Genomic DNA, 27,467 nt, shown 5'->3' with positions numbered 1-27,467 from the left:
TGATTTAAATACATCCAGTCCCTCCAGAAGTTCCCTAACTAGATCCTCACTGACCCTTGGCCTAGGCGCATCTCCCTTGGAGCCTGAGGGGGCCACACTGTGGGGGGGCTGATTCAGTCCCTGCTCAGGAAAATGGAGGCAAAGAAGTCATTAAATAGGTTAGCTTTGTCATCTGGTGTGATGACCAAATTTTCTAGCGTGTCTTGCAGGGGCCCCGCGTTACCCGGTTCCTTCTTTTTGCCCCCAAAGTATTTAAAAAAGGACTTCTTCTTGTTGTCCTTGATCTGGGTAGCTAGTCCCAGTTCCATCTCTGCCTTGGCTTTCCTGACTGCCCCCCTGCACTCCCGAGCAACTGCAGTATAGTCCTCCCTGGTTATGGCCCATCCCTTCCATTGGGTGTAGCTAGGAGACATTCCCGGATGCTTTTGGTGAGCCATGGGGGCTTTTGCGGCCTCCTGCTCCCTTTGATCAGTGTTTGGATTACCTCCCTTTGGGCTTGGAGGACTGTCTCCTTAAGGAGCGACCACTGTTCTTGGATACCTGGCTCCCCTCCCCGCCCCTCCGGGATCTCAGTGCTTCCCCGACTGTTCTCCTTAGCTCATTGAAGTCCACCCTCCTGAAATCTAGGGCTGCTGCCTTGCTGCAGGCCTTTGCCACCTTGAGCTGGATGGTGAATTCCAGCAGGCAATGATCACTGTTGCCTAGGGGGTCGAGCACCCGCAGTCCTCTCACCAGGTTGTCACCTGTGGCCAGCACCAGGTCCAACAAGGCGTCTCCCCTGGTGGGGCTGTGCATCTCCTGGGTTAGATCGAGGTCCTGCATTTTGGCTAGGAACCTACATGAGCGGTCAGACCTGACTGACTTCTCTTCCTAGCAGATGTCTGGAAAGTTCAGGTCCTTTGACCTAACTACCTCCGTGAGCTAACTTGAGAATTCCTGGTTTAGCTCTTCCCCTTGGTTGGGTGGTCTGTCATAGACCCCCACTGTTAAGTCTCTTTCCCCTCAACTGCCTTGTATTCTAACCCAGAACACTTCACTGTGCCTCTCCTCTGACTGTGTGCTAATTGATGAGGATGTGTATTCCTCCTTAATGTACAGCGCCACACCCACACCTTTCCTCCCTGTCCTGTCCCTCCTGTACAGCCTATAGCCCTTGATATTCACCACCCAGTCGTGCATTGGGTCCCACCGTGTTTTGGCCCAAATAATTATGGGTGCTGGAGTTGTGGGTTCTAAACAGTATTGACAATCTAGTTCTAAGTCTTTTAGGCACTCAGGTTTAATAGATATTTCTGAAAATGAAGGAATCAACTTACCAATCTTGATCATAATCTTCATTCTAAATCTACTCTGTCCTATAAAGTTAATAGAGAGTATTACACTGATGTATATAAAAAAAATAAATCAAGAGCATTACTGTTTCTTTTAAGAGATGAATATACTGGTTCTACCCACGTGTTAAACTTACCATTTTGGAGCCCTCAGATATCCTGCGCTACTCCACACAGAATGCATTATGAACCTGAAGTTAAAGTGGAACTACATATGTGCGGGTAGGCTAATTAGTTTGGGGGTGAGCTAATTGCCACTGTTACTCAGCAGTGTTAATTAGCCTACCCCAACTGCTGTGTGGAGGTGGCTAAACTGTTTTATATTTAGGAGACACTTTGTTTGGAGTAATGCAGAATGGTGGGGGTTGCCACCTTGGGGGATTTTAAGTTTATCTAGACATGGCTGTTAAAACTGAAGACAGCACAGGTATTTAAGAGCGTGCGAAGTACAGAGATGAAAAAAGTGTTAGGCTGAACACCTAGGCCCATTGAAGTTAGTGGGGTCTTTATTATTGATGTAAATGGGTGAGGAGTATGCCCTGAGTAGCTGTGCAATGAACAATGACAGTTATCAATAGCATATCTTGTCAGGGGAGAGGGAAAGGAGACAGTAGCCAGAATGGCAGTACCAGTGAGCCTGTACCACTGCTGCAGCCTGTGCTGGGGGTTTGTGCTGCAGGAGCTTTTACAAGGAGGTACATGCCCCCCACCTTCCTCTTTCCTTCCCCTTCCCACTGCCCTATGTATCTAATTTAAAGTTACGGTCTATTATCTGAAAATAATAGACAACAAATCTGAACTTAAAAGGCAACTTTTCATCTTTATTTACAGCATGCTATGAACTTTTGGAGCTCATTCTTATAGGATACTGGTAGTATCAGGAAAGAGAGATGGGTTAGATTAGACCTTTTATATGAGTAAGAACTAAACACCTGTTAATTTAGCTAAAGTACATTTATAAGAGATGTAACGCCCCATACCATAGGGTATAAGCCACCTGCCTGGGGATAGGAACAACGTATAGCTTAATTGGCCATTATGGTTAATTTTGTTTTCTTTTCTTTTACAGTGTCTCCTGACACATCTGGTTCTGGCTAATGTAGAAGGATAGTAGACTGGATGGATCATTGGTTTAATCTGATATGATCTTTTAATTAAAATATACCTCTTGAAAACATGCTTACCATTTCCCCTACTCGAAAATTAAAGGAGTAAAGTAATTGTCTTTTTATGTGTTGACAAATTAAATGTTGCCATGGATACAGTATGCTGTTTACAGTGGTAGTAATAGCTTTAGTTCTCATGGTGCTTTTAATTGCAAAGGATCTCAAAGTATTTCACAAGCTGTATGTAGGGATCTCTTCACTTGACACTGAATTACAGCCATAACGACTGTTTAACAGTGTCTATTGACACTACCCAATAATGACAAGCAGAAAACGTACTGTGCTTCAAGTGAAGCTGCAGTAATTATTTTAGAAGGCAGAATGTAATTGCCAGAACTGAAATCTAGCCAGAACCTGAATAGCCTAATTCTTCAAAATGCAAAAAATCAAATGGGAACAGGCATGACTTAACCAGTGCAATATGGTAACTAATAGGACAATTAGATTTAACTTTTACTAGTGCTGGGCAGCAAATGGTTTTCCCATCTTGCAAAACCGTACAAGATTTCGAAAGACTTCCCATGTCACCTTGTGATAAAACCAACACGTTCTGAATGAGACCCACTTGAGGATAGTGAATAGCCTGACAGCCAGGGCACTTAACTAAAATGGGGATAATCCAGTTCCAGTCCTTGCTGCTTTGCTGTTCTGTCAGAGGTGGCCTTAACCACTTTTCCATTAGCTGTTCTCAGGTTGTGTCTCTTAATTTTAGAACTGTTCTACTTCATGTACATAATTAAATATTCATCAGAACAGGGACTTCAACCTGGTATTACCTACATTCCAAGCGAGTGCCAGAACCACTGGGTTATTGTATTGATCCTCTGTAGCCCACTGAGTATCTATACAAAATGGTTAAGCTCCACAGGAGAAACTGAACCCTAGTCAGGGATTTCAACTGGGATACAGAAGAACAGTAGATCAAGGGCCTGACCCTCAGTCTGTCACAGTTTCATAGTTTATAGTTTCATAGCCTCTCAGGTCATACCTCTCATACCTTTCAGGTCTCTTTCTCTCCTTTTTTATTTTTTCTTATTCCCCCAAAGAAAACAAAACATCTAGCAACTCCATCATGGTCCTTAGAAATATACCCATTGAAAATGTTATCAAAATTGCTACCTTCTTACAAAAACTTCAGCCACTTTTGATTAAAAAAAAAGATAGAAAAAATTAATCAAAAAACCCAAACCCCTAACTAGTTCTGTTTTTTCCCCCTTTTTTGGTTACATACATTTACCTTCTTTCTATGTGTGTGTGTTCTGATTCATATTGTGAGTATTCTGTTTTCCTTTGCTTTCTTAGGTAGCACATTAGTGCTTATGTAGGTGTGTGACCTATATAACCAATGACAGAGAAAATGATTCTAGAGAGGGAGAGTTTTAATTTCATTCTGTTGTTATATTGTTCAAGAGGCAATGATGAAATGTACTACTTGTGCCTGAAAAGAATTTATTGCAGTGGTCACATTTACAAGGCTAGATTTTTTAAATAGCTGGTTTTATCCTTGTAACACTGGGGCTGCAAATAATAGCAGGTGCAGTTGATGTAAGTTTTATGTCTAAGTACTTATTAGGTATAAAAGGCAGGGTGACAAGATTCCCAGTTAGAATCAAATTCTTCTTCCTGTAAAAAGACATAATAGGCAGTCTTACCCTTGCTGAACTTACAGCATAGGAAGACATATAGCATTTAAAATATGTTGGTAGCTCAGGCATCTGCTTTATCATAATGGTGACAAATTGTGGCAACAATTATTAGCACCTGTAAAATAACTCACCTATGAATGAAGCTTCATTAATATTGGGTTGAAAATATGCCCTACAATATTAATTAAATATCCATATTAGTTTTATATGTTGTTTACAAAGACTTTGACTTTCTGATCTCACTAGGCTGGAATTAACAGCAACATAGACATATTTAACTTAGCTGTCTTCAGCAGGGTTGTGCTCATATCTGTCAGAAGTGACTTTAACTAGCTTGTAAAAGCTGGTGAAGTAAGGAGTAATATTGTATAAAACTTTTACAGGCTTCCAGGTTTTGCTGCTAGGAAACAAAGTGAACAAAAACACAAGAAAGTAAAATAAAAATAAAGAATAAAATATAGAATAAAGAAGAATAAATACGAATAAAGAGGAAAAATAATACACTGCAAAACTAGAGAATAAAATAACATGCAGAAAATAAGCAAATATAGGGTAGAGAAAAGTACTGTAACATAGGTTGACAGATGTGAAAAAACAAAACAACACTTTACCAGAAGAGGCAGGATGTTTTTTTGATGTGGCTCTACATCTGTATAGACTCAATCAGCTATTAGAGAAAAGTGTCAAAAAGTCCCACTGAAGTGCCTGAGCTATACAGACACTGGGCATGCTGGAACCAATTAACATGATGCCTCTTTTAGGTATGCACTACACTTGGTGTAGGGGCATACCAAGCTTAAAGCACTGTTTTTTTCCCATGTCTGTAAGCAACCATAGATACATAACTGGTTGGATCATCAAGCTCAATGAGTAGTCATCAATGGCCCGATGTCTATTTGGGAGGAAATATCAAGTGGAGTTCCCCGATGGTCTGTCCTGGATCTGGTACTGTTCAACTTCTTCAGTAATGAGTTGGATAATGTGACTGGATGCCCACTTAGCAGATTTGCAGATGACACCAAGGTGGGTGGAGTTAGAGACACTAGGGAGCACAGCTAGGATCCAGAATCACCTGAGTACACTGGTAAAATGTTCTGTAATCAATCAAATGAAATTCAGCAAGGAAAAGTATGAAATAATGCACTTGGGACGGAACAAATTCATGGACAAATACAGACTGGGGAATGATTGGTTAGGCTGCAGTATTGCAGAGAAGGATTTGGGACTTATAATAGATCATAAGCTGCATATGAGCCAACAATGTGCTCTTGTTTAAAAAAAAGGCCAGTAGTATACTGGGTTGTACTAGCAGAAGTGTCACTTCCAAATTAAGTGAAGTGACTATTCCCTTCTATTCAGCACAGGTGAGGCCTCACTTGGAGTACTGTGTCCAGTTTTGGGCCCCACACTTCAAGAAGTACTTGGACAGTTTAGAAAGAGTCCAGTGCAGAACAGCAAAAATGATTAGGGGCCTGGAAGGCTTATGAGGGAGGCTGAAAGAACTAGTGTTATTTAGTCTGGAGAAGAGAAGATTGAAGGGAGACTTGATTCATAGATTCATAGAAATTAGGGCTGGAAGGGACCTCAGAAGATCATCGATTGATAACAGTCTTCAAATACCTGAAGGATGATTATAGAAGGGATAGGGATGGGCTTTTTTGTGGTGATAGAGGACTGGGCTGGAAGCAATAGCATTGAGCGACAACAGAGGACATTTAGGTTGGAGATTTGGAAGGACTTTCTGACTATGGAGTTGGTCAAACATTGGGCCAGTACCTAGCGAAACTGTGAAATCTCCATCTTTGGAAGTTTTCAAGAGAAGCTTGGATAGATTTGGATGGCATGGTTTAAATCTATCCTGCCCTCTACTTGACGTCAGACTAGCACTGCTAACTATGTCTCTGTTCTGGGATGATTTAGTCAGGGATGATCCTGGCTTGAGTAGTGGGCTGGACTAGATGACTTTGTGAGGTCCCTTCCAGCCCTACTTTCCTGTGATTCTATGAGACCATGCTGTACCTGAAGTTAAGATCAAGTTTATGTAGTCTTTTGGCACAGCTTCAACAATAATGCAGTAAATGTGGAATGAGTTGTTTTGGTTAGAAGCCTTCCTAAATGTAGTAGTTCCATGTGGATTCCACCCAGAACTGTGCAAAGCTGGGTGAGTGTAACTAAGATTTACAAATAGTTCAGAACCTGAAAAATTAAAGCACTTCTGGGGTGCTAATACATATTATCTCAGATGAGAGAAAAAGGGTTTACATCAACTTGTGCCATCTGAAAATGCTATGGTATGCACAACTCTAGTTAAAGCACCTGCTTGCTGTTCTCTATCTGCGGCTTATCTGCTGTGTGAACGCCATTAAGTTTCTTAATTTCTGTGCTTCAGGTCATTCATTCATAAAATCTTTCTAATGGTTACTAACTTCAGTGCAGGGGCTGACTTGAATTAATATTTTCAAAGTGCTTAGAGATCCTTAGATGAAATATGTTGAGTAATATATATTATTGATCATGAAATGAAAAGTACTTAGGAAATGAAGAGACTTTCCAGTTTTTCATGGCTTCTCCTGGATTTTTCATGTTGCTGATTCTTTCTATGTTCTCTTAAATGTTCTAATTTTTTTGTTAAATTTATTTCTAGACAGCTGCTTCAAGTAGAAATTGGTGATTGCTGGTGCATTCTAAGCACGTGCTTTTCCCCATGTATTTTGTGTGATTACAACATTTACAGTACCCATAAGTGTTGAGCAGAAAATTGAGCACTAAAATATGCTGCAAATCTAAAGCTTTCATAAACAAGGATAGCTATAAAAGTACTGTATGGAATACAAGTGCCAATGTTTAGATCCAAACAAAATTCAACACTTCATGTCTTTTTAAATGTGTACTAAATTCCTACATAGACATTTGACAGATACAAGTAACTTGTTGACTTAGTTGTTTTACTATGATTGACTGCTGGATTTGGACACCAGAGCCTCTAACCAGTTGTTAAACTCTGACTAGGCATGTCGGTAACACGCCAGTGACAGTCTTAGGGGGTGGAGAATACTGCTGTGTGCATGTCTCTCAGATTCAGCTCTCTGCATTAGGAGATGTGTGAAGTTGGGTGTGAGTGCTGCCACAGGCAGATATTCAAGGGTAGCTAATTGCCAGCTTGGAAGCATTGATTTCAGGAGGAGAGAATTGCTGCAGCAGGAGTACAAACTGGCAGGATCATGACAGAGCCAAGCAGTAGAAAAGAAGGATTTAAAAAATGCCGGAGTGCCACTTTCAGCATCGATGGTTTTAGCTTTACAATTGGTAAGATCAGTTTAAATTCTTCTTCTTCCTCTTTTTCTTTTCATGTTCTCTGATTGCTCCCATTTTTTTTTTTGTATAAGTACTAGCTACAGGTTAAGGATACAATTCATTCATGGAGATCTTTTGTCTGTCTGAAATGCTTAGCTACCCTGTAACTTTTGCTGTGTTTTGTTTCCTGTTGCCTCCTTTATTTTCTTTTCTCCAAGAAACTTGCCTTTAATAAGTAGTTGCTGTAAGGATTTTCTCTCTGTTTTGTCATTGTTTCATTGAGTGGTTTGCAGAACTTTTGTTTGGGAGGCTTATCTCAGAAAAGTCTGAGATCACCAATTTTAGGGTTATATGTTGCTTGCTTGCTTGCTGCATTTTCTTCTGACAAGACCAGTAACATAAGCACCAGGAGCTTTGGGGTTGTTTTTATTATTTCTTTGCTCACTTAATAAGGTTTCAGAAATCTATGAGCCCTTACTCTTTTCTTGGTAGAATAAAATCATATGTAATTTCTTTTAAATAAAAAGGTTTGAGTGGGAGAATATCAGGAGAGGCTAGGAATTTTAAGATAATGTTTGTTCCTGGAGGAACTGTTTATACTAGGAACAAATTTGACCCTTTCTGTTCAGTATTTCTATGTGGGTGAACAAGTGAAGCTCCTGACAGCTACAGGTGTCTCTAGATTTGTGTATGCGTGCGCACGTGTGTGTGTCTGACTTGCTGTGAAAAGATTAGGATCTCACTGTAATCTGAGCAGGCTGTTGTTTTAAACTTTTACATTTGACTGGGCTACATCATACAAATCCCTGCATGTATTTAAAACAGCACAAGCCAGACTGATTTCATAAATTACACAGTAGAAGCCATCAGTACAGATCCTCTTGTATACCTTTTAGAAACTGACTCTCAGATATTGCGCTTTTTTTTGTACTAGTTGATTTATTCAAATTTATAGTATTTTTAAATGAGACCAACATATTATTTATTAATACTGAATGCAAACTTTTTGGTAGTGTATAAAGACCACCTGTGTCTTGGCTATTATCCTGTCTCAAGTAATGCCTCTGCAATCATTAAAACTATACTTTTAAAGAGAGCAATTTGAAGTTGGAGATATGTTCTTGTAGCTTTGTATTTGTTTATATAGCACTTTGAAGATGAAACTACAATATGCATTCTATACATTATTTTTAAATTTACTTATGGAAAAGTGCTAGTCTCTCCATACTTAAAGTTCTGACAATGTGTCCTTATGAAGCCTTATTCTAATCCTCCACCATTTTTATTACAATTACTAGTGTTATTGGTATCACATTTTATCATTTGGGCTAAGACAAAAAGCCCAAGGCTAAATTGATTCAGTCTTTGTAGGTTAGTCTAAACTGCATAGATTGAACCGATAAGCACATGAACAGACATTCCCTTTTGATTCTGGAAATGCAGCCACATGCCTTCAGTGGCCCAGACCGGAAGCTGGGGGGCACTATAGCATGCCTCCCTACTCAGCTGGAACAGACTGCTTGGGCCAAAGGTAGCCCACCCACCTTTCAGGGATGGGGTTTGTAGGAGAGGTGCAAAGCATCCTGGGATGCTGGGGGACTGTGAGTTAACTTGAATCTGGAGGGGATCTGAGACAGATTTAACATAAATCAATGACGTCTGATACTACATCCACCCAAGTTTATCCTAAACCGGTTTTGGCCATTTTGAAAGTGGTTTATGTGTGCTGAAATTCTGTTGTGTTACAGATTTAAACTGGTTTCTGATCACTTATACCTGTTTATGTGTAATTTCTGTCCCTAGCCTTGATGGCAGTTTGAAGAGTAAACATTCACTTGGCTGTTCTTTTTTAGGCCTAAGAGAGTACTAGGTTTGGGAACACTGCATTTGTGTATGACAGTTGTGTATTGTATATAATTATTTTATTGAGGCATATTTAGATTACTGTATTGTCTGCTTATTGTCTTTTACTGCTATTTATACTCGGAAAAAAAGTGGAACTAGATCTTGGATCAAAGAACTTGTATTTACTATTCTTACTCTGTGTTCTTTTAAAGTCAGTTTACATGTAATTTCATGTATTTTTCCCCAAAATTGATGCACAGAGGTTACATAATGAAATTACTGAGGTGTGTGTTTTGTACATTATTAAGTAAAGATAAAATGTGTTGTAGTTCATTTTCAAAAATGCATATTGCTTGACATATCTGTATTGAATTGATTGATGTTTGTGAAAATTTTGCAAAGGTGACTACTGAATGATCTACTCTGTACCAGGAAGACTGACTATTTCACAATGATAATGGGAAAATCAAAATCTCTTATTAGTTGGCTTAACAGTATTTCTTCCTTTTAATTGGAAGATGATTTTGTTTGGGTGTTGAAGGTCAGACTACATAAGGGTTGGAGTTGTTTTTGAGAAATGGTGAGTTCCCACAGTGCTTACTGAGGTTAGTTGGAACTGTGGGAAATCAGTACTCTTGAGGATCAGGTACCTGTATGGTGATGTTGGGTTGGAAGAAATCTGTCCCCAACTAGAATGCTGTGTAAAAGAACACGTTATGTACATTGTAACTTATACATCTATATGACAGAGATTTCTTCCAGAAAGGAACTGATTTGATAGGTTAGTTATCAGTTTTATCATAATGTATCATTATAATCATGGCCATTTATTTCTGAAAGGAAAAAAAGTAAAATTGAAAAGGTAAAGCCAACGGCAACTAGGACTCAAGTACAGTAATCTCTGTATTGAGGGAAGCCAGGAAACATTTCTGTCCCATAGCTGCCTCAATTGGCATTCAGTAGCTTCAAACCCAATGTGTAACTTGCTGAACATGGACCACATTTTGTAAATACTACAGGACATAGAACTATAAAGAGTTGGCCCTGGTTATGGTCTGGCTGAGCTGTACTTGAATGGCCAAAGGTAGGGGAGCAAAGGCAGCCTAACAGATTCTAGGGTGGTGGTCAGCAGTGGGGCTGTGAGAAGCTTCAGATTGTGATTCGATTCAGAGATGATTTGGACTGATTTGAAATCTCAAATCTGTGGTGAATTCGAATTGAATTGCCAGAAGCTTTAAGCTTTCTGAAGCCTCTGAATCGATTTGGACCTCTGGATTGAATTGCTGGCATCCGAATTGGCCAAATCCGAATTGAATAGTTTCCTATTTGCACAGGCCTAGTCAGCAGGCAGTTTTCCAGCAAATGAAGGTAGAGTAACTTCAAGGCTTCTGTAATTTTCACCTTAGAGTTAGCGGTTCAAAGGGACTGTTCCAGTAGCAAGGTGAAGTGGTAAAGTAGATGCACTTGGGCTCTGTCCCTTTTTCCCAGGTACAGCCCTTATAACTGGGGGAGCAAGGAGTTATTGAGTAGAACTCTACACCAGATAGGGATATTTTGGACAGTTGCCTAAGATGAGCCTCTTTGCACTGGCAGAGTAACGGAAAGGAATCATAGCAGACCTACAGATTGAACCCTTTGATTTCAATGGGATTCTTCAGGATAATAAACTTGCACCACTACATGTGTTTGTAGCATCAGTTTCTGTATTAAGATGCACTATTTTTCTCCATATGGAGCTTTGGGACCTTTGTTTGACGTATCTCTCCATCTCCATTTCACAGGCTGCACAGCTTTTACATAAAGCCAAGTTATTACCGGCTGATATTCATTCTTCCAAAGAACAGAAATACTTTTTGCCACAGTTCCACTACTAAAGATAAAGTACAGATGTGATTTTTAAAAGAATATAAATAATGGAAAAGCAGGGCTTGAGTCATGTCTTACATACTATCATTCTGTGCAAAGTGTATGTGAAACACTATTAAATGAGAATGCCATTGTTTTATATACTCAGGTTGCCTAGTATAATTGACTAAACAAACATCAATGAAGCCTCAGGTGCAATGTCTTTAAACTTGAGAAGATGACAAACAAAAATGTTAATAAGGTTATGCTTTTTTCCCTTTTTTAATCCTTTTTCTATGACCAAGAGCCAATTGAATTAAAACTTCTGCTCCCCGCTTTTCATATCCAGAAGCTCTTGAGTAACAGTATTTTTAGTGTCCCTATCACAAGAATCTAATGGATTGATTGTAACAGAATATACCAATAATAATTAGAATTAATTGATGTGGTGGAAAGATCTACTGGAACTCAATGCTGCTTAGATTTTTGGTGAATGCTGAACTGAAACATGAAGTTTTATGGGTCTGATATATCACAGGATTGTTCAGTATTGATGAGACCTTGCTCTGCGGTTTCTTTGAGTTCCACTGTCATTAAGGACCTAGCCATCAGATTGTGTTTAGAACTCCAGTTCAAGTAAAATGGGAATTTTTAAGCTCAGGTCAGTGATAGTTTCAGTCCCTGGGTAATATTTATTCCCAAATCCTGCTGCTTCTGTTTTTAAAGTTTGTAATTTTCTAGTTCATTTAGTGATCCCCATTTCAGTGTAAAATTTCAAGTGGTGACCCAGACAAGAGTATTTATGAAAAACATACACAGGCACAATGTTCTTATTAGGCCACTGCAGAAGTTAACCTTGATAATCTGTTTTGTTGTGATTTGGTCATATACACTTGGTGGATAGGCACAAAATTTAAATCTGCCATAAAGCATCTGGCATGAATGGGGATGAGAGAGATTCGAGGCAGAAGTCCTTCTGTAAAGCAGAGAGTAAATGCAGCATTATCAGAATAAGAAAATAGTGTTACCCTTAAAGCTCCTTTGGCATTAGAAGAAAGCAGTTATGCTGTTCTCAGTTGATAACCTGTCCATGAAGCTCCAAACTAACTGGAATATGGGGCTCAGATTTTTTTGAAACAGCAACTTGTATAATAAGGTAACAAGCAAGTTAGAGACACAGAGGCAGTTTTCATTATTTGTACTATATTTATGTTGTTAATTCAATGGCAGGACTGTAGTTATATTAATAATGTCTCATCCATAACTATATAACTTTTAAGATATTTTCTGCAGCATCTTTGAAGTCCTGGTTTGTTGTTCTGCCGATGACAATTGTAGTTTTGTAATTCCGTAAGATACAGCCTGCTACTGTGGAGACAAAGTCTTCCATGGACCTTTTACTTTTATTCTGTTCTTGTTCTTGTCATATAAAAAGATGTAATTCTGACTGAAAGTACATGGTTGTTTTGTATATGGGGAATAGTGTTAAATATTGCCCACATCTGTTCTCAGGAACCTTTTCCTTCAACCTTTGGGGGAAAAATAAGGGAGTTTGTAACATTATATTAAAACGCGTGGGGAAAGAGGTAGGAAATGTAATTTTTTTCTTGTATTGAGCATTAATTACAGTGCCAGTGGGATTCCTTTCAGCTTCTTAAGAGTTCAGTGCTAACTCACCTGGGACAGCTCTTAGAAGAAGCACTGTTGGAGGGAAAACACCTGTGCATGTTAGGAGGTATAAATATACTATCAGGCACTTGCACTGTACTGCTAGGATAATCTTTTTCATCAGCAAGTCTTAAAAGCTATGAATTTTTTCACCAGAATGGTACCTGAATTCAACACTATGGGCATGTCTGCACATGCAGTTAAATTGGCTTAAATTTACTGAGCAGTAAATTACTGCACAGTAAGCTGTAAGAGGCCAGGATCTACATGTGCAGGCGTTAAAGCTCATTAACGCTGTGTGTGGACTGACTTGGGACTAGATTTACTCCCAAGTCAGTCTACACATACAGTGTTACTGTGCAGTAAGGCATCTGCATGTACATTACTGTGCAGTAACTAATTGGGTATAAATTTGATACCTACATGATGCAGGTGTCAAATTTACGCTCAAGTTGGTGTAAGTCACCACATTTACTGAGCAGCACAGGCATGCACATGTAGATATGTGCCCATACTGTGCGGTCATTTGGTTACTGTGCAGTAAATGCACATGTGTAGATGCACCCTGTTTGTCACAATTATAAGGTGCTGACAAGTGTCCTTGTAACTTAGCATTTTCCTTATTTAGTAGCTTTTAAGATTTTATCCTATGCTGACTTCTTTGAAATAGAATCCCTTTTTCTGGCCAGGGAAATGTATCTGGTGGGCTCAACCCATATCAGAAAGATGGTATAAGGGCGTTGTTACACCTTACACCATAAGCCAAACAAATGTTAATCAGCTTAGTGTTGTTCAGCTTTGTGGAGCAGTCATACCTTAAGATGGGAAAAACGTCTCTGATGAGACTGTGACAGTCCTTCACCTGCACAACTGTGTCTTGCCACTAGAGACTTTGTGAGCAGGGGCAGGACTAGGAACATGGAAAATATTTCTCAGTAAAAATGAAGTCAATGTTGTCAGCTACAAGTTCTTCCAAGTTTTATGTGTTTCTTTTTTAGTCTGTTGTATTTATTGGTATTGGCTGTGATGTCAATAGATACATTAAGGGCAGGACAGGCTTCCTGCTCCTTACTGGCAGTGGGGGACGAGGCACCATGCCTGGCTGTGCTGCTCCCCAGTGTTCCCTCTCTCCCTGACTCAAGGAGGCCACTGCATCTTGGGAAGCTGGAGGATTTCAATTGGACTGAATAGGAGGAAAATTAGGTGGATTATTGTCCTGCCCTCGAATGGTGTAACTTTAAAACAAATAATGAGTGCTCTAATATGCTTAAAGGCATTAATGTGCAAGCAATCCAGGGGTTAAGGTGGGAGGGGCAAAACACGGCTCATGGGCCATATCCAGCTCACCAGTTGATCTCATCTGGCCCACTAGCCACCCCTGGTGCCTGAGACGGCAGTGCTGTGCCCTGTGCTGCTCCACTCTGCTACAACCAGTGCCGGGCCAGGCCAGGCAGCAAGCAGATTCCTCTACACCCCCAGCATCCATTCTTCCCACCTGGCTTCTTGTTGGTCTTGCATGGTCTTGGCACTGTGGTCACCAGCAGCAAGCCCTGCATGGGATAATGTGGAATGCAGTGCACTGAGTAGCCGTCCTGCCCACCTCTGCCTACTTGCCATAATGAGCAACTGTTATTGTGGTGCCACTAGGAGGTAAGCCTGTGCCAGCTGCAGGGGGAGGGGTCTTAGTCTTGGGCAGTCACCCCTGACTTTGCTGGTGTAGCATGACAGCAGTGGCTCATTGCAGTGGGTGGGCAGGCTGGTTACTTGGTGTGGTGCATTGCACCCTGACCTGTGTGGGCCTGTCTGTCAATGGCTGCAGTAGCAGGACTGCACAGCACCAACAGGAAGCTGGGTGGTGGTAGGGAATGAACACAGGGGAATCTGTATGCTGCATGGCTCAGTCCAGCCCTAGCTGTGGCAGAGCGGAGTGGTGCAGGGTACAGCACACCCTCTTCAGGTGCCTGGCAGTGGCCAGTGGTCTGGATAGGATCAATTGGCACCTCCTTTCTTCTCCTCTGGCCCTCAACAGCTCACCAAAACTCCTTAAGTGGCCCTCCAGCCCAAAGAATTGCCTACCCCTGTGTTAAGAGCTCCAGAAGCTGCCTAATCTGTGTAACAAGGCCCTAAACTACATTGAATATACACAGGGTGACTGAGTACACACTCACCTTTCCAAGAGACTCTTCTAATCCAGGCTTGGAGGAAGTTCCAGGTAGTATGAAAGAAAATTACCTTGTGTATGCATGTAATGTTCTGCAGATAGAAAACTTCAAGGAGCTGTCAATCCAGACTATTTTACCAGGATTAAATTTGTTATGATTTTAAGTGACCTTTTATTTCTGTGGATCCATATGCCTTTCTAACTTTCCAACACAAAGTGGGGAACCATTTTTTAATGTTATTCACTAGGTCCTGATGTTACAGCTAAAAAAAAAAAAAGAAAAGATTTATCACCTTTCAAATTTTTTATCTTGGTTTGAGAGCAGACCTAATGAAAAGTGGCAGAAGGCATTAGTAATCGATTCCCATATGAATGCATAAGCATATTTCTGCCTGAATTGGAAGAAATGCATATTTTATGCAGAATAATATTACAAACAGTAATCTAGCTGTAGGATACAATACTTGATTATTTTATTAAATTGTCTGCCAATGTACTGACACATGTACAGGAACAATGCAACATAAAGAATGAAAACACAAAAACAGTGGAACAAAACTTCCAATAACAATCATGGGACAAGACATTTTAAGAAAAATGTGTAGGTTGTTATTCTCTCTCAACTACAAGGTCATATTTTAATACCAAATTCCTTAGGTATCCTTGTATGCTTTGCCTGAAAATTCACTTCCTGCAGTTGTTATTTGTTTGTTTGGGTACCCAAGAAGGGTTAAAGTTTCAGTTGTTTTACCTAGAGGTCTAGGTTATATCAACCTAGAAGCACTAGAGGCTAGGGGGCTCAGTCTTGCTGAAGGGCGAGATGGAAACAGGCAGAAGCACTGCCCTAGTATATCACGCTAGCAGGATCTACACAGGAAAGGTAAGGTCTTTTGTGTCTCTTCTGCAGCGGCTCCTAATACAGGAGTGGAGGTGCTGATTTCAACAAGAGCAGAGGTGGCTCCTCAGGGCTGTTCAATTGGTAGCTCATAGGCTACATAAGGCTGTTTAAATTATGGCCTGTGGGGCATGACTTATTGGCATGACTCTGGCAACCAGGGCCACAACTTCCTCCCTTCCTCCCTCTTCCTCCCCTCCCACTCCCCTGTCATCCCCTTGGCCACTGTTGATGACTGAAATGGGTGGCAGGGGAAAAGTGGGGGAGAAGCAGTAGCTTCTTACTTTTTAGTATGCTATCTTCAAAATGCCTTTCTGTGATAGGGAAGTGTTTTTAGCTTCTGGGTTCTGGAGTTGCACCAACACAGTATCCCTGGTACCTGTGCCATAAGTTGCCATCAGAGGTTGGTTGTTCAGCCACTGAGAAGCTCTGCAGGTCTATTTGGCTCACCACACCAAATAAATTGTGCAGCCTGGCTTCATAGGATGAAGACCTGTGAAAACTTGCCTTGAAAAGACTGGTAGTGTTTCCTTTGCAAAGACCAGGCTACCTTTTATTAGAGCTCTGTCAATTTATAAGAGCTGAGGATCTACTTACTATGTCTATTAGACCTACTATTTACTATAGTCTACACAATATGGGTAAAAAGTTACCCAGGTACAGTGTAGGTGTTTTGAGTTGATCTCTCATCTGTCAAAATATTCCTGAGTAAAGTACTGTTGCTCGGTTTTAATGCCAAAATCATTAGTTGTTCACACTGAATCAGACTCATAACATAGAACCAGTTGTAGGGTCACTTCAGAAGTAATTTATTTATTTATTTTTGCTAATTTTATTTCCAATGGGAGCTGTGAACTGTAAAACCTTTGCAAAGTGTTTTGACATGTGTGAGTGGGCAGAACTATCCTCCACAGTTGGGCTTTGTGTGCAAAGAAAATAACTCCAAAGTGAAGATGAAGGAAGATTATAGTGGATAAAATCATTACTGTTTAAAAGTAAGAAGCATCCCCCTGATTACTTCATACTAACTTTTAAAAATTTGATGAATTATGTAAGCATAAATCCTTATCCTGAAGCAAATCCTACCCTCTCATTTTTAAATATCCCAAGTCACTACTGTAAGCATCTTGTATGATGATGTTACCAGGGTATTTGAACACTGCATACTTTTTAGTATCCTCATCCACAAAAAGTGCCCTTCTGTGATAGGGAAGTGCTTTTATTCCTATTTTGCTGAATATGGCAGTCCCTTCTTCCGTGTGTAGAACCTGCTGGTTTGATATAGTATGGCAGTGCAGCATGCCTCTGCCTGTTTTCATCTTGGTCTTCAGAAAGTTCCCTTAGTCTCTAGTGTTTCTAGGTTGATATAAACTAGACCTCTTGGGTGCTTGTCCATGTGATAGGGGTTTAGTCCCCTGAATTGAAACAGTGAGTTTTTAATTGTGATGATTAAAAATGCACTGTTTCAATTTAGGGGCTTCCATCACTATTACAGTGAGGTCCTTTTTTTTCCATGAAGCCTGACCACCTCTCCCATGGCTGGGGAGGATGGGGGCAAGCTGCCAGCAAGCCAAGCAGTACCTAAGCTGTGGGGATCCCTGGGTGGTCCCAGTTAGCTAGAAGGTGGTGGGGACAGTACATGGGGCACTGCTCCCTGGGTGGGCTTGGGGAAGAGTTGGACCGGTCCAGGTGCTACTTCCAAGCTGGGGCAGCATCTGGCCCACTAGCAAGCCAGCCTGGCTGGCCCTGGGGGGTGCCACCACAATGGAGGGAAGGACCAGGGCCTCCTGCAGCTCAGGGCCTGCCAGCAGCTCATCTCCCAGGTGTAGGCAGGCTCCAGGGGGTGGGGGAAAAGGATTGGGCCCCTTGCTGCGTTTTTTTTTTTTTGCGGGGCGGTGGGGAGCAGCCTGCCTGCGTAAGCTACCAGTGAGCTGCTAGCAGCCCCTGAGCTGTGTGTGTTTGTGGGGAGGCAGTCTTTCTCTCTATGGTGGTGGTGCCCCCCAGGGCTGGCTGGGCAGGCTGGTAGCAGGTAGGATGCCGCGCCAGCTCGGAGGCAGCACCCAGCCTGATCCAACTCTTCCCAGGGAGCTGTGCCCCATGCACTGTCCCTGCCACCTTCCCACTGCTTGGAACCAGGCTGGCTTGCCCCTGAGGCAGTGTGGAAAGATGTCAGGAGGGCAGATGGGTGTGCTGGCAGCCGGAGAAGGTGGTGGGGATGGTATGCGGTGTGCTGGAAGCCCAGGCAGGCTCAGGGAAGCATTGGATCAGGCGCCTTTGAGCTTGGGCAGCCCCAGTGGCCACAACCACTGAGGAAAGAAGGTCCCTCACAGCTCAGAGGCCACTCGACCCACCAGCAGCTCACCCCTCAGCTCTGGGAGACACGGGCAAGCTCTGCAAAAAACAAAAAAACAAAAAAAGGTGTCTTGTGCCGCTTCTGCCTTTAGCCCACCTCTCCTGAGGCTGGGGGATGAGCTGTCAGCTTAAAGTCTGCAACATTGCAAGTAACTAATTGCAAACTAAACTACATGGAGATGTGGTTTAGTTTGCAGCATAACAAACTCATTTAAATCACAACCGCCCCCATGCATATAAACCTCCATACATGTACGCATCAAAACGGTAAAAACGGCCAATTTTCATCATGTATATGAGTTCCTGTAGGTAGAACTACTGGAAGTTTAACCCTTCTTGGGTACCAAAACAAACAAATAGCAAAACTCAGTCTTCAAAAGATTGCCAGGCCTAACTTTCCACAAGGATGCTATGGCAGGATTAGCCAGGGGAGCATGCTTTCCCACAATAAGAGCTAATGATCTGCTTCCACCCAAGCTGTACTAGCTCATAAAAGAACTAGAGACTGGGAGAGAGCTTTCCAGCCTAATCCTTTGGGGTTTGCCATTCTGAGCAGAACTTTTTAAAATCTGCTGATAAGCTTATTTTTCTTATATAGTGTAAATACGTGTTTGTGTCTCTAAGATTTGTAGGTATGTGTCTGGTAATAAAAGGCTAATTCTTTTTGGACAGAATTGAAATGATCCTGTGTTACACCACTGGAAATCGGGGGTAACTCCTCCTTAGCTAAGAGCCAGATTCTCAACAGGTACAAATCTTTATAGCTCCATTGAGGTCAAGTAAGCTACAGTATTTTACAGCATCTGAGCATCTGCTCTCAAAGAGTTATTCCTGCTCTACACTGAGGAAACTTAAAGACAAATATTATGTATAAATGTAAAAATGTTACAGGGTGAAGCCACCAAGCTTTTCCACAGTTCAGTCCCAGGAATTCGTAAATGCTTACCCTCTCCCTTCTCAGTGACAGAGATTACATCTGATCCTACATTTGTAGTAGCTGTGGCCTTGAGATTTTGAGACCTGGGAACTTCTCCTTGTTCATGTTATTGCATCAATACCTGGAGCCTTGTTATATGGCTGTTTTCAGAACTGAAAGCATGATGAGAGGAAAGTTGTAGTAATTACTGAACAGATGCACTTAATGAAGTCTCTACTGGATTTCCAGCTGGCAACTTGAACTGTGTACTGGGACAATGCAATTGCAGTCACTCAGATCATTATGTGACATCACATCCTCTCCCTTGTTGTCATAGCAGCTGTAATCATTCCACTGAAAATTTCCCCCAGGAAGACAGCAACCATCATTTTTCTCTATTAAGTGGAAGTACATGGTGTTTAGTTGTTTTTTTTTTTCAACTGCTGCTGTGCAATGCGATTTCTTGCTCCTGACAAGAGCCTCTTGTCCTAATACTTAATGATGATACAGGATATCACCTGATATATACCTGGGGGAGAAAACTTACTCAGCCAGTGCAGCACAGTGCTGACCTACAAGATATTTACTATTCTAGCATTACAGTTCTTCAAAACAGACAGCACTAGTGACAGAGCAAGACAGAAGTGTTTTTCAATACATATTATACTAGACTTAAGGAATACTGGTCCTGATTCTCTAATTTATAACTGTTTTAAACGAATAAAACGCTACTGTAAACATCACTAGAACCATATCCAATTTATGCTAGTATCAGAGGAAATCATTGTTATAAACAACATTATTTTAGTATTAATAATTAAGACCATTAAAACTAAAAGCTTTTTAATAATCTAGTTTTGCTTTTTCCTACCCCATTTAGGTGAGTTTTTTGTGTTTTTACAGTTTCCTTAATTTGGATACTGATAATTAGTGTGTGCTAGTTCATGTTCTCTTTCTACTAATCTGCTTCTGGTTTTCATATTCTTGAACAAAACTATTATATATGGGCTTCCAACAATGCAGGGGAAAGGAGCTAAATGAAAACTGAAAAACAACTTTCTCTAGAATTGTATTAATGTCCATTCATTCTCTTGTTTTGAATTCATTTTTTGGAATAAAAGTAACATCAAATTTTGGTCACATACATGAATTCAAGCTTTTACACTCATGTACAGGGTGTACAAAATTTTACATAAAGGTTTTAAATGTTCACTCAGGCAGGAACAAAGCATCAACAGAAAAGATACAGAAGTTTAAAAATCTTTTGACTGCAAATTAAGAAAATCCTACAACTAATAACTAGATTGGGGTAGGCAAAATACAGCCTGCGGGCAGTATCTGTCCTGCCAAGGTACAGGGGGCAGCCTGGGCCAGGGTGCTGTGGCCAGTACTGCCATCCCTAGGTGCACAGTGGGGCTGGGGAGGCATGGTGGCTGGACTCTGGCACCCCTGGGGTGGCTCCTTCTGGCTGCCACTGCTGGACCCAGCCCTGCTGCTTGGGCACCCCAGCCAACTGCTGGTGGCAGGGTCTGAATGGGCAGGGTGCATGCCTGGGTGGACAGGATGGGGCTGCAGCTAGGCAGGGAGTGGGATGGATAGGTGTGGCCTGGGCTGGGGCTGGGATCACAGGATGGTGACAGAATAGGGCCGGGGCCTAGGGCCCAGGGAAGAGTCATGATCTACCCCCCAACATACCCTTGCAACAGATGCCAGTTCCGTGGGCAAGGGCATGTAGGGAGCAGATTGTGGCTCTGCCCTAGCCTCCAGCCCCACATTATCACTGCCCCATGATCTTGATCCCTAGTCCTGCCTGCCCATCACACTCCTGGATGCAGCTTCCTGTCTGCCTGCGGCCCCATCTGTCCATCCAGCTGCATGCCCTGCCCATGATGGTACCAGATGCTCTCCACGGAGACCCCAGGATCACTGGGCAGTGACAATGCAGGGCCAGAGCCCAGGGCAGAGCTGCAATCTGCTGCCTGCATGCCCCTGCAATGGGCACTGGTTCCATGGGCAGGAGTGTTCAGGAAGCAGATCACGGCTCTGACTCAGGCCCCAGATCTGCACTGTCACCACCCAGCAATCCTGGCATGCCCATGGAAACTGGCTGGGACCCATGTGGGGGCCACCTAAGGAGTTTCACTAAACTGTTGTGAGGGAGGTGGGGGTGCTGACTCAGCCTGCAGCAGCTCACTAAAACTCCCTAAGTGGCCCCCTGGCCAAAATAATTGCCCATTCCTGAAAGAGACCTACTTGAAAGGATACTTAAGTGAAAAAGTATTTATCCGCTCACGGGAAGAAACTTTCCTCTGACCATCAATATTCAGCTTTGGTCTGTGTAGATAATGGGGAGTGATTGAAGGGAATTTTCCTATTCCCAGTATGGGACAAAGGGAGCTTACCTTGTTAGATAGGTCCTTGAAATAAAAAAAACAGAGCACACCTTCCTCTTCTCAAGAGAATCACTTTATTGGGAAGCTACACATTAAGTTTAACCAGCATTCAGATTCAAACAATGGAAATGCAAAAACTTAATCGTGCCTGGGAGGATGGGTATTGGCTGGACCTCAGGAACTCTGAGCTTTTGTTCAGTTCTAGCAGCTCAGGTCTATCATATCACGTGTGCCCCAGGTTTACAATCATCTATATACAATCATTAATGACATGCATTTATTAACCTGATTGGGGATATAGTAACGAAAGCAGTTGATCATAAAGACCCTCCTTTTCAGAAAAGTGAAGCGTTTATGACAAACGCTTAACAACTGTTTAACTAGGACGCGCTCAAAGTTTTATCAGTTAGTTAGATTTCCACTTTTAATACTGAATGCTATTCCTTATGATAATGGTTTCAATTTCTTTGTTTGTGTGACTGTATTCAAACACCCAAATCAGTGCTTTCCTGTTTACATTATAGAAAACATGGTATTTGGCCTTGCAAGCCTGTCTGTCTACAAGGTTATCCAAAGTTCATTTCAACATTCATATAATGGGGGACGCATACACATGCAAGGAGGCACTTTTGCCAAGGCCTTTTATGTGTCCCTTACAGTGACACATCGCGAGAACAAAAAACTGTAGTAGAAAGCTGACAGGAAAATTTTGCCCACTGCTACAACCCTGCAAATGACTGCACACCTACAATTCCTCATGTAACTTCACTTAGTTTCAGGGATACCCTTGTTCGTAGTTGCAGGACTGGGATCTCTGCTACTTGGCTTGTTGCGGCATGCTCTAATCAGTTGAAACAGTTCCCTGGAAAATGCGTTCAGTGAATTTTTACCAAGCAGAACTGCAAATTCAGGACAGTGACAAGCTGGTGAAAAATAAAAAGAATAGTGTGTGCCTTTGAGATTCATAGGTGCTGAACTCTACCAAGGCAACCTGCATTAAGACTACTTCTACCTCCCATTCAAGTTTGTGGGTATTTTCCGACTGATTCTTAGTAAAAATTGGATTGAGTCATAGAGAAGGCAATAGCTTTTGAATTGGGCTTAGTATAAATTTAACTGTGTTACTTCTTGCTCTTTTTGTTTATGTGGTTCATGCCCAGATAAGGAAGATTATGAGGAAAAAATTAACAGGGCCCATGAAATCAAAATAACTCTTCAATTTTCGTAAATTGGGCAATGTATAGAATGAGGTGTTAATTTGCATGGTGGTGTATCAAGCAAAACACAATAGTCTCATCATTAAGCAATTTTTAATGATTCTTTTGTTGCCCTCTTCCCCTTCTGCTAACACTCTATATATGGTTGTAGACATGTGCTATCGATGCAGGTACATATGAATATGGTACTGGAAGGGACCATGAGGGCCACTGAGTCCAGTCCTCTGCATTTGCAGGTACTCTTTCACTGAAAGAATCCCCAAAATCTCCCCTTCAAACATTCAATTACAACTACAAGTAATGAATCTGAGTAACAGAGAAGTAATTGGTTAATATACACATAGATAATCCTAGGAAAAGGATCATACACCACTCTAAAGAGGAAGGCAAGCTCCCCTACAGTCTATTTCAATTTGACCTATCCTTTCTGATACCAAATTTGGTGACCTGGTGTGACCCTGAACAGAAGAGTAAGACCCTCTAACCAGGAACCTCTGTGTGTTCTAGTATTGCCAGGGGTTTTGGCATATCCCAGTCATATTTCCCCCATTTCCTCTATCCCCAAGCCCAGAAAAGCCTTAACCATGATCATGAAAGGAAAAAACACTACCTGGCCTGAACTAGTGACCGGCAAAAGCTCTGATGCATGGGATTACCAAATAATATCCACACTAAAATAATTACTTTTATGTCCCAACCTAGGGACTGGAAACAAGTGACTCCACATCACACATGCACTAATTGTATGCCAGTACACCTATCCTTTTTATGAACTGATCCAGTTCAATCTTAAAGAGATTCAGGTTCTTTGCTTGCACCTCTTTACTTGAAAGACTATTCCAAAAGTTTACTCTTCTTATGATTAGAACTCTTCTCATTTCTGATCTGAATTCACCTGTAGCCAGTTTATAGGCAGTTCATCTTGCACTGATGGTGTTTCTCAGCCTAGAAAACTTTTTATCTCTTTAATATTTGCCCAACATATGTGCTTATAAAGACTGAGAGCCCCTTTCAATCTCAGATTTTGCTAAATTAAATAAGACAAGTTCCTTAAATCTTTTATTAAAAAAAAAAGTCTCCATTCCCTTAACCATTTTGTGACCCTTCTTTGAACTGTTTTCATTTTAAGTTAATCTTTTTTTGAACATCAGTGACCAGAACTGCAGACTTTAATCAAAATGGAGTCTTACCAATATCTTGTTTATTATATCTACTGCATATATTCTGCCTAATACACCCTACGGCGAGGTACAGACATTACTCTTTTACCAGTGTAAGTGATCAGAAACTGATCTATACCCATAACAGAACAGAAGTTTGGCATACATAGACCGGTTTAAAAATGGCGGAACCTAAAGGTCTACGATTTACTGTACCTTCCCCCCATCTCTTTTTGAATGTTTGTATTTAGCCTAAGACTGCATTCACTTTTTTTTGCAGTTGCATCACACTGGAAGCTCCTAGTAATCCTATAGTCAACCAGTATGTCCAACTACCTCTCTTCCTCACACGTGCCTAGTCTGTGTGCTCCCATCCTAAAAGTCAATAGAATTCAAATTCATGGCCGCTGCTGGCACTACAGCATGATTTGATTGATCCTTGAATTGCAGTTTTGCCCCCAAAATGACTCCAAACTGCAGTTTGAAAATGGCATCCTTGGGGGCTCTAACTTTTTTTTCTTTTGATGACTACATGAAACTTTTTTTTCTTTTGATGACCACTATGAAACTACATATCATGTTTTTTTTAATTTGCAGTAAAAAACCTTTTCATTTTTTTGTCAGTCCTTGAATTCAACAACAATCCTACATTTCCCAATTCAGCACTGAGGAATATTTTGGTCAAGCTACTTCTCATGCTAAAGTATAAGAGTCCTAAAATAAAGTTTTATAAAGGACACTGGTTGCAATTTGAATTATGAGGAGGTGACAGTGTTTTTAGAGTAAGTGTATTGAATAGACTCTAATTAGTGGAATATCATCTTAAATTCATCCCCCCTGCCATTGCTGTAGCTGGGAAAGCAGTGGTGGGGGCAAGGGGCCAGACCTCTACCATACTTTCTGCTTCACCTCTTGACCTTCCTGTCTGCCCCACTGCCATGTGCCCTCTCTGTGCTTGTGCTTGACCCCAGCTGTCTGTTTCCACTCCTGCTTCTAGTGCCTGGCTTCCTTGCCCCTGGCCACCCCCCCAGGCCTGGGGTTGAAGCTGGAACTGAGCTGCCCCCTGCCCCAATCTAATACTCAAATCTAAAATTTGCAGTATTAGAGAAATGAGATTTGTTTTTCCCCATGTTGTTTGGGAGAGAAAACCTTGTCTTGGATTTGAGTAAATACAGTATATTATGTAAATATGCCACAGAGCAAGAAAAGTGCAAAATAATTGCCCTTCTAATAGATATTTATATGGATGGTATATGGTTGGATGATCTGCTGTTTGCTTTTGAAAATATCATTCTAAGTAAAGATAGTTACTATTTATCCTGTATCCAGAACATTTTATTTAATGACTAACTCCAATATAAAACACAAGGATATAGTGGCTACTGTTAACTCTTGTTTATAGGGTTCTCTCCCATAAATGATATGGCATATTGTGGTTCAAATGGTTCAGAGTTCTGCTGTATTATAAGTATTCTGTTTCTCTTATTGTAAGCCATCCCGAGCTTGTTGGGAAGAACAGCATATAAATCACATGAATGAATAAATTAGATACTGATTACTTTTACTTCAGCTTGTTAAAATTTTATATTACTCTCTTTGAATATAAGGAATTATTCAGTGGAAAATAAGGCCAGAATTGGGCACATCTCACTTTTGCAAACAAAATTTTTCATGGGGTAGATGTTTGGCGCCCAGGGCAAGCCCACAGCGGCAGCCCACCCTCACCTTGCTCACAGATGCGGGGGGTACATGTCCCCCTACCCCCATGCTTGCCTGGGAGCGCATGCAGCAGCAGGAGCCATCCTTCCCTCTCCCCCTCCGCCAACAAGACACTCACAGCTCTGTCCCACATCCCACCCCAGCTAGGCAGCACCTGTTGGCACCTCTTTGCTTCAGTGCCTGGGATGGTTGCCTCGCTCACCCGCCACCCTGCCTCTTTATGGGTTTAAAACAAAACAGTGCCCTTCTTCCTTCACTCTCAAGGCTTTCTAGTGTCCACAAGCTCCTTCTACCCCCCTCTGATCTTTCAGCTGACCCTTTTAATGCCTCCAACTGGATATTTGCCCTCTCAACCTGTACTTGATCAGAAAGCACCCTTTTCTCCTTGAACTTGCTTGAAAATGGTTAGGTCAAACAGGACTGCCTAGCAATCCAATAACGTATACTCAGGGGAATCATCATTTTTCTACTGCTATTATGTGTTTTAAGTAAGGTTCACTTAAACTGCAGCCATAACTTGAAAATTAATCTGTGTCAGATGGTGTTATCCTGTAACCACACAGATGCCTCACTAGCTCATTAAGCCTTTTCTGCTAACATACCCTAGCTTTTTTCTATCCCATAAATGCCAACAATTTATTGTCATTATAGTTGTTTGTTGGCATTATCATATTTAGTCCCATTTCCATGGCTAATACATAGGATTTAGTTGTTCTTGAATCTGGGTGTATGTGAGCATTGAGCATGGCAATTATGGTATCACTGGTAACTAAGAATCACTTGTTCTTGGACGATGCCCCTGTCAGCCTGACAGAATTACCAGTGTAAATGTTCCTTCTTGTGAGAATCTGTTTATTCTATAGTGCCTTATGTTCTAGTCTAATGCCTCTTATTAATTAGCATTTCTCATGCCATTAACTGAAGTGGGGTTCTTTTTACAGTGAAATTCGTCAAACTAACTTGTCTTGTCATTTATGATAGTGCTGTGTTTGCATACTTGCCCTTTGAAGTAGTAACACTAATTTGAACCCTCTGTTTTATCAGGTATCACTTACAGTAACTCTTTACATGAATAATTATTTTTCTTAACTTCGCAACTGATATTTAAACAAAACCTTAGGGATGTATTCCCATCTGATTCTGTTTGTTTATATGTTATGTTCAATCACTTGTATTTGACATCCATTTTCCATGGTGTTTAATCAGTCCATTTTGTATCTTTATAAAGTTTTTGTTTTTTATTGTTTCCTTGGGAGTTCATTTATTGCCCTGTGGGGTCAGGTCAACTCTCAGGATCTCAATATTGCACTGTTAGACAGGAGGGTGTGACACAATTGCATATATACAAACACACAAATCAATTGGATGTGCACGTGCACGCACACACACGCAACTCAGGCACATACACATCCAAACTAGGTTAGGCACATGCACACCTATCACGAATTCAAGCACATACACTGTACACCCCAGAAGTTAGACAACAATCAATTGTCCATACCCATACACTCAGTACACACACACAGATTACTAATTCATATATCATACATACAATGACATATATATATACACACACACACTCACCAGTTACATACAACCCACCTACACGTAGGTAAGTTCCTAACATGGATGGCACAGTATGTATGTGTGTGCTTGGGGTACCTGGGATACTTGGGGGAAGGTTAAGGTGAGAGAGAGTTAAAGTGTAGGGAGCGAAAGTTGCCAGAACTAAGATTAGAACTGATGGATTAGAGAGAGAAGCTGGCTAAGGAACTGAGGCTTGGGGTTACTTATGGTAGACTGGTTTATTAAATAGACAACACACTACACAGCTCCCCACCCCCACACACACACAGCCC

General features: G+C 41.3%; 1 protein-coding gene and 1 long non-coding RNA gene across 4 annotated transcripts in view; one reads left to right on the top strand and one right to left on the bottom strand.

Moving 5' to 3' along the window:
- The first annotated feature begins 7,250 nt into the window (after positions 1-7,250).
- The window catches only part of PDE1C (phosphodiesterase 1C), a 479,499-nt gene continuing 459,282 nt past the window's right edge, over positions 7,251-27,467 (top strand). For 2 of the 3 annotated variants that reach the window (XM_019538255.1, XM_019538237.1), the window contains exon 1: positions 7,253-7,449. In XM_019538255.1, coding sequence (XP_019393800.1) covers positions 7,365-7,449 — 85 coding nt within the window. In that variant the 5' untranslated portion in view covers positions 7,253-7,364. Of the gene's footprint in view, positions 7,450-27,467 lie in introns of all 3 variants that reach the window. The other variant, XM_019538223.1, reaches the window with a different exon arrangement.
- On the bottom strand, positions 8,852-22,508 carry LOC109312302. The gene is made up of 3 exons (XR_002101786.1): positions 22,495-22,508; positions 18,523-18,535; positions 8,852-8,943 (listed from the first exon to the last, which is right to left on the bottom strand). It is a non-coding gene; the product is annotated as an uncharacterized LOC109312302 (long non-coding RNA).

Source organism: Crocodylus porosus, unplaced genomic scaffold (assembly GCF_001723895.1).
Source record: "Crocodylus porosus isolate Cpor-Errol unplaced genomic scaffold, CroPor_comp1, whole genome shotgun sequence".
In the NCBI taxonomy this organism is placed as follows: domain Eukaryota; kingdom Metazoa; phylum Chordata; order Crocodylia; family Crocodylidae; genus Crocodylus; species Crocodylus porosus.
This window is presented reverse-complemented; position numbering and strand designations above follow the sequence as displayed.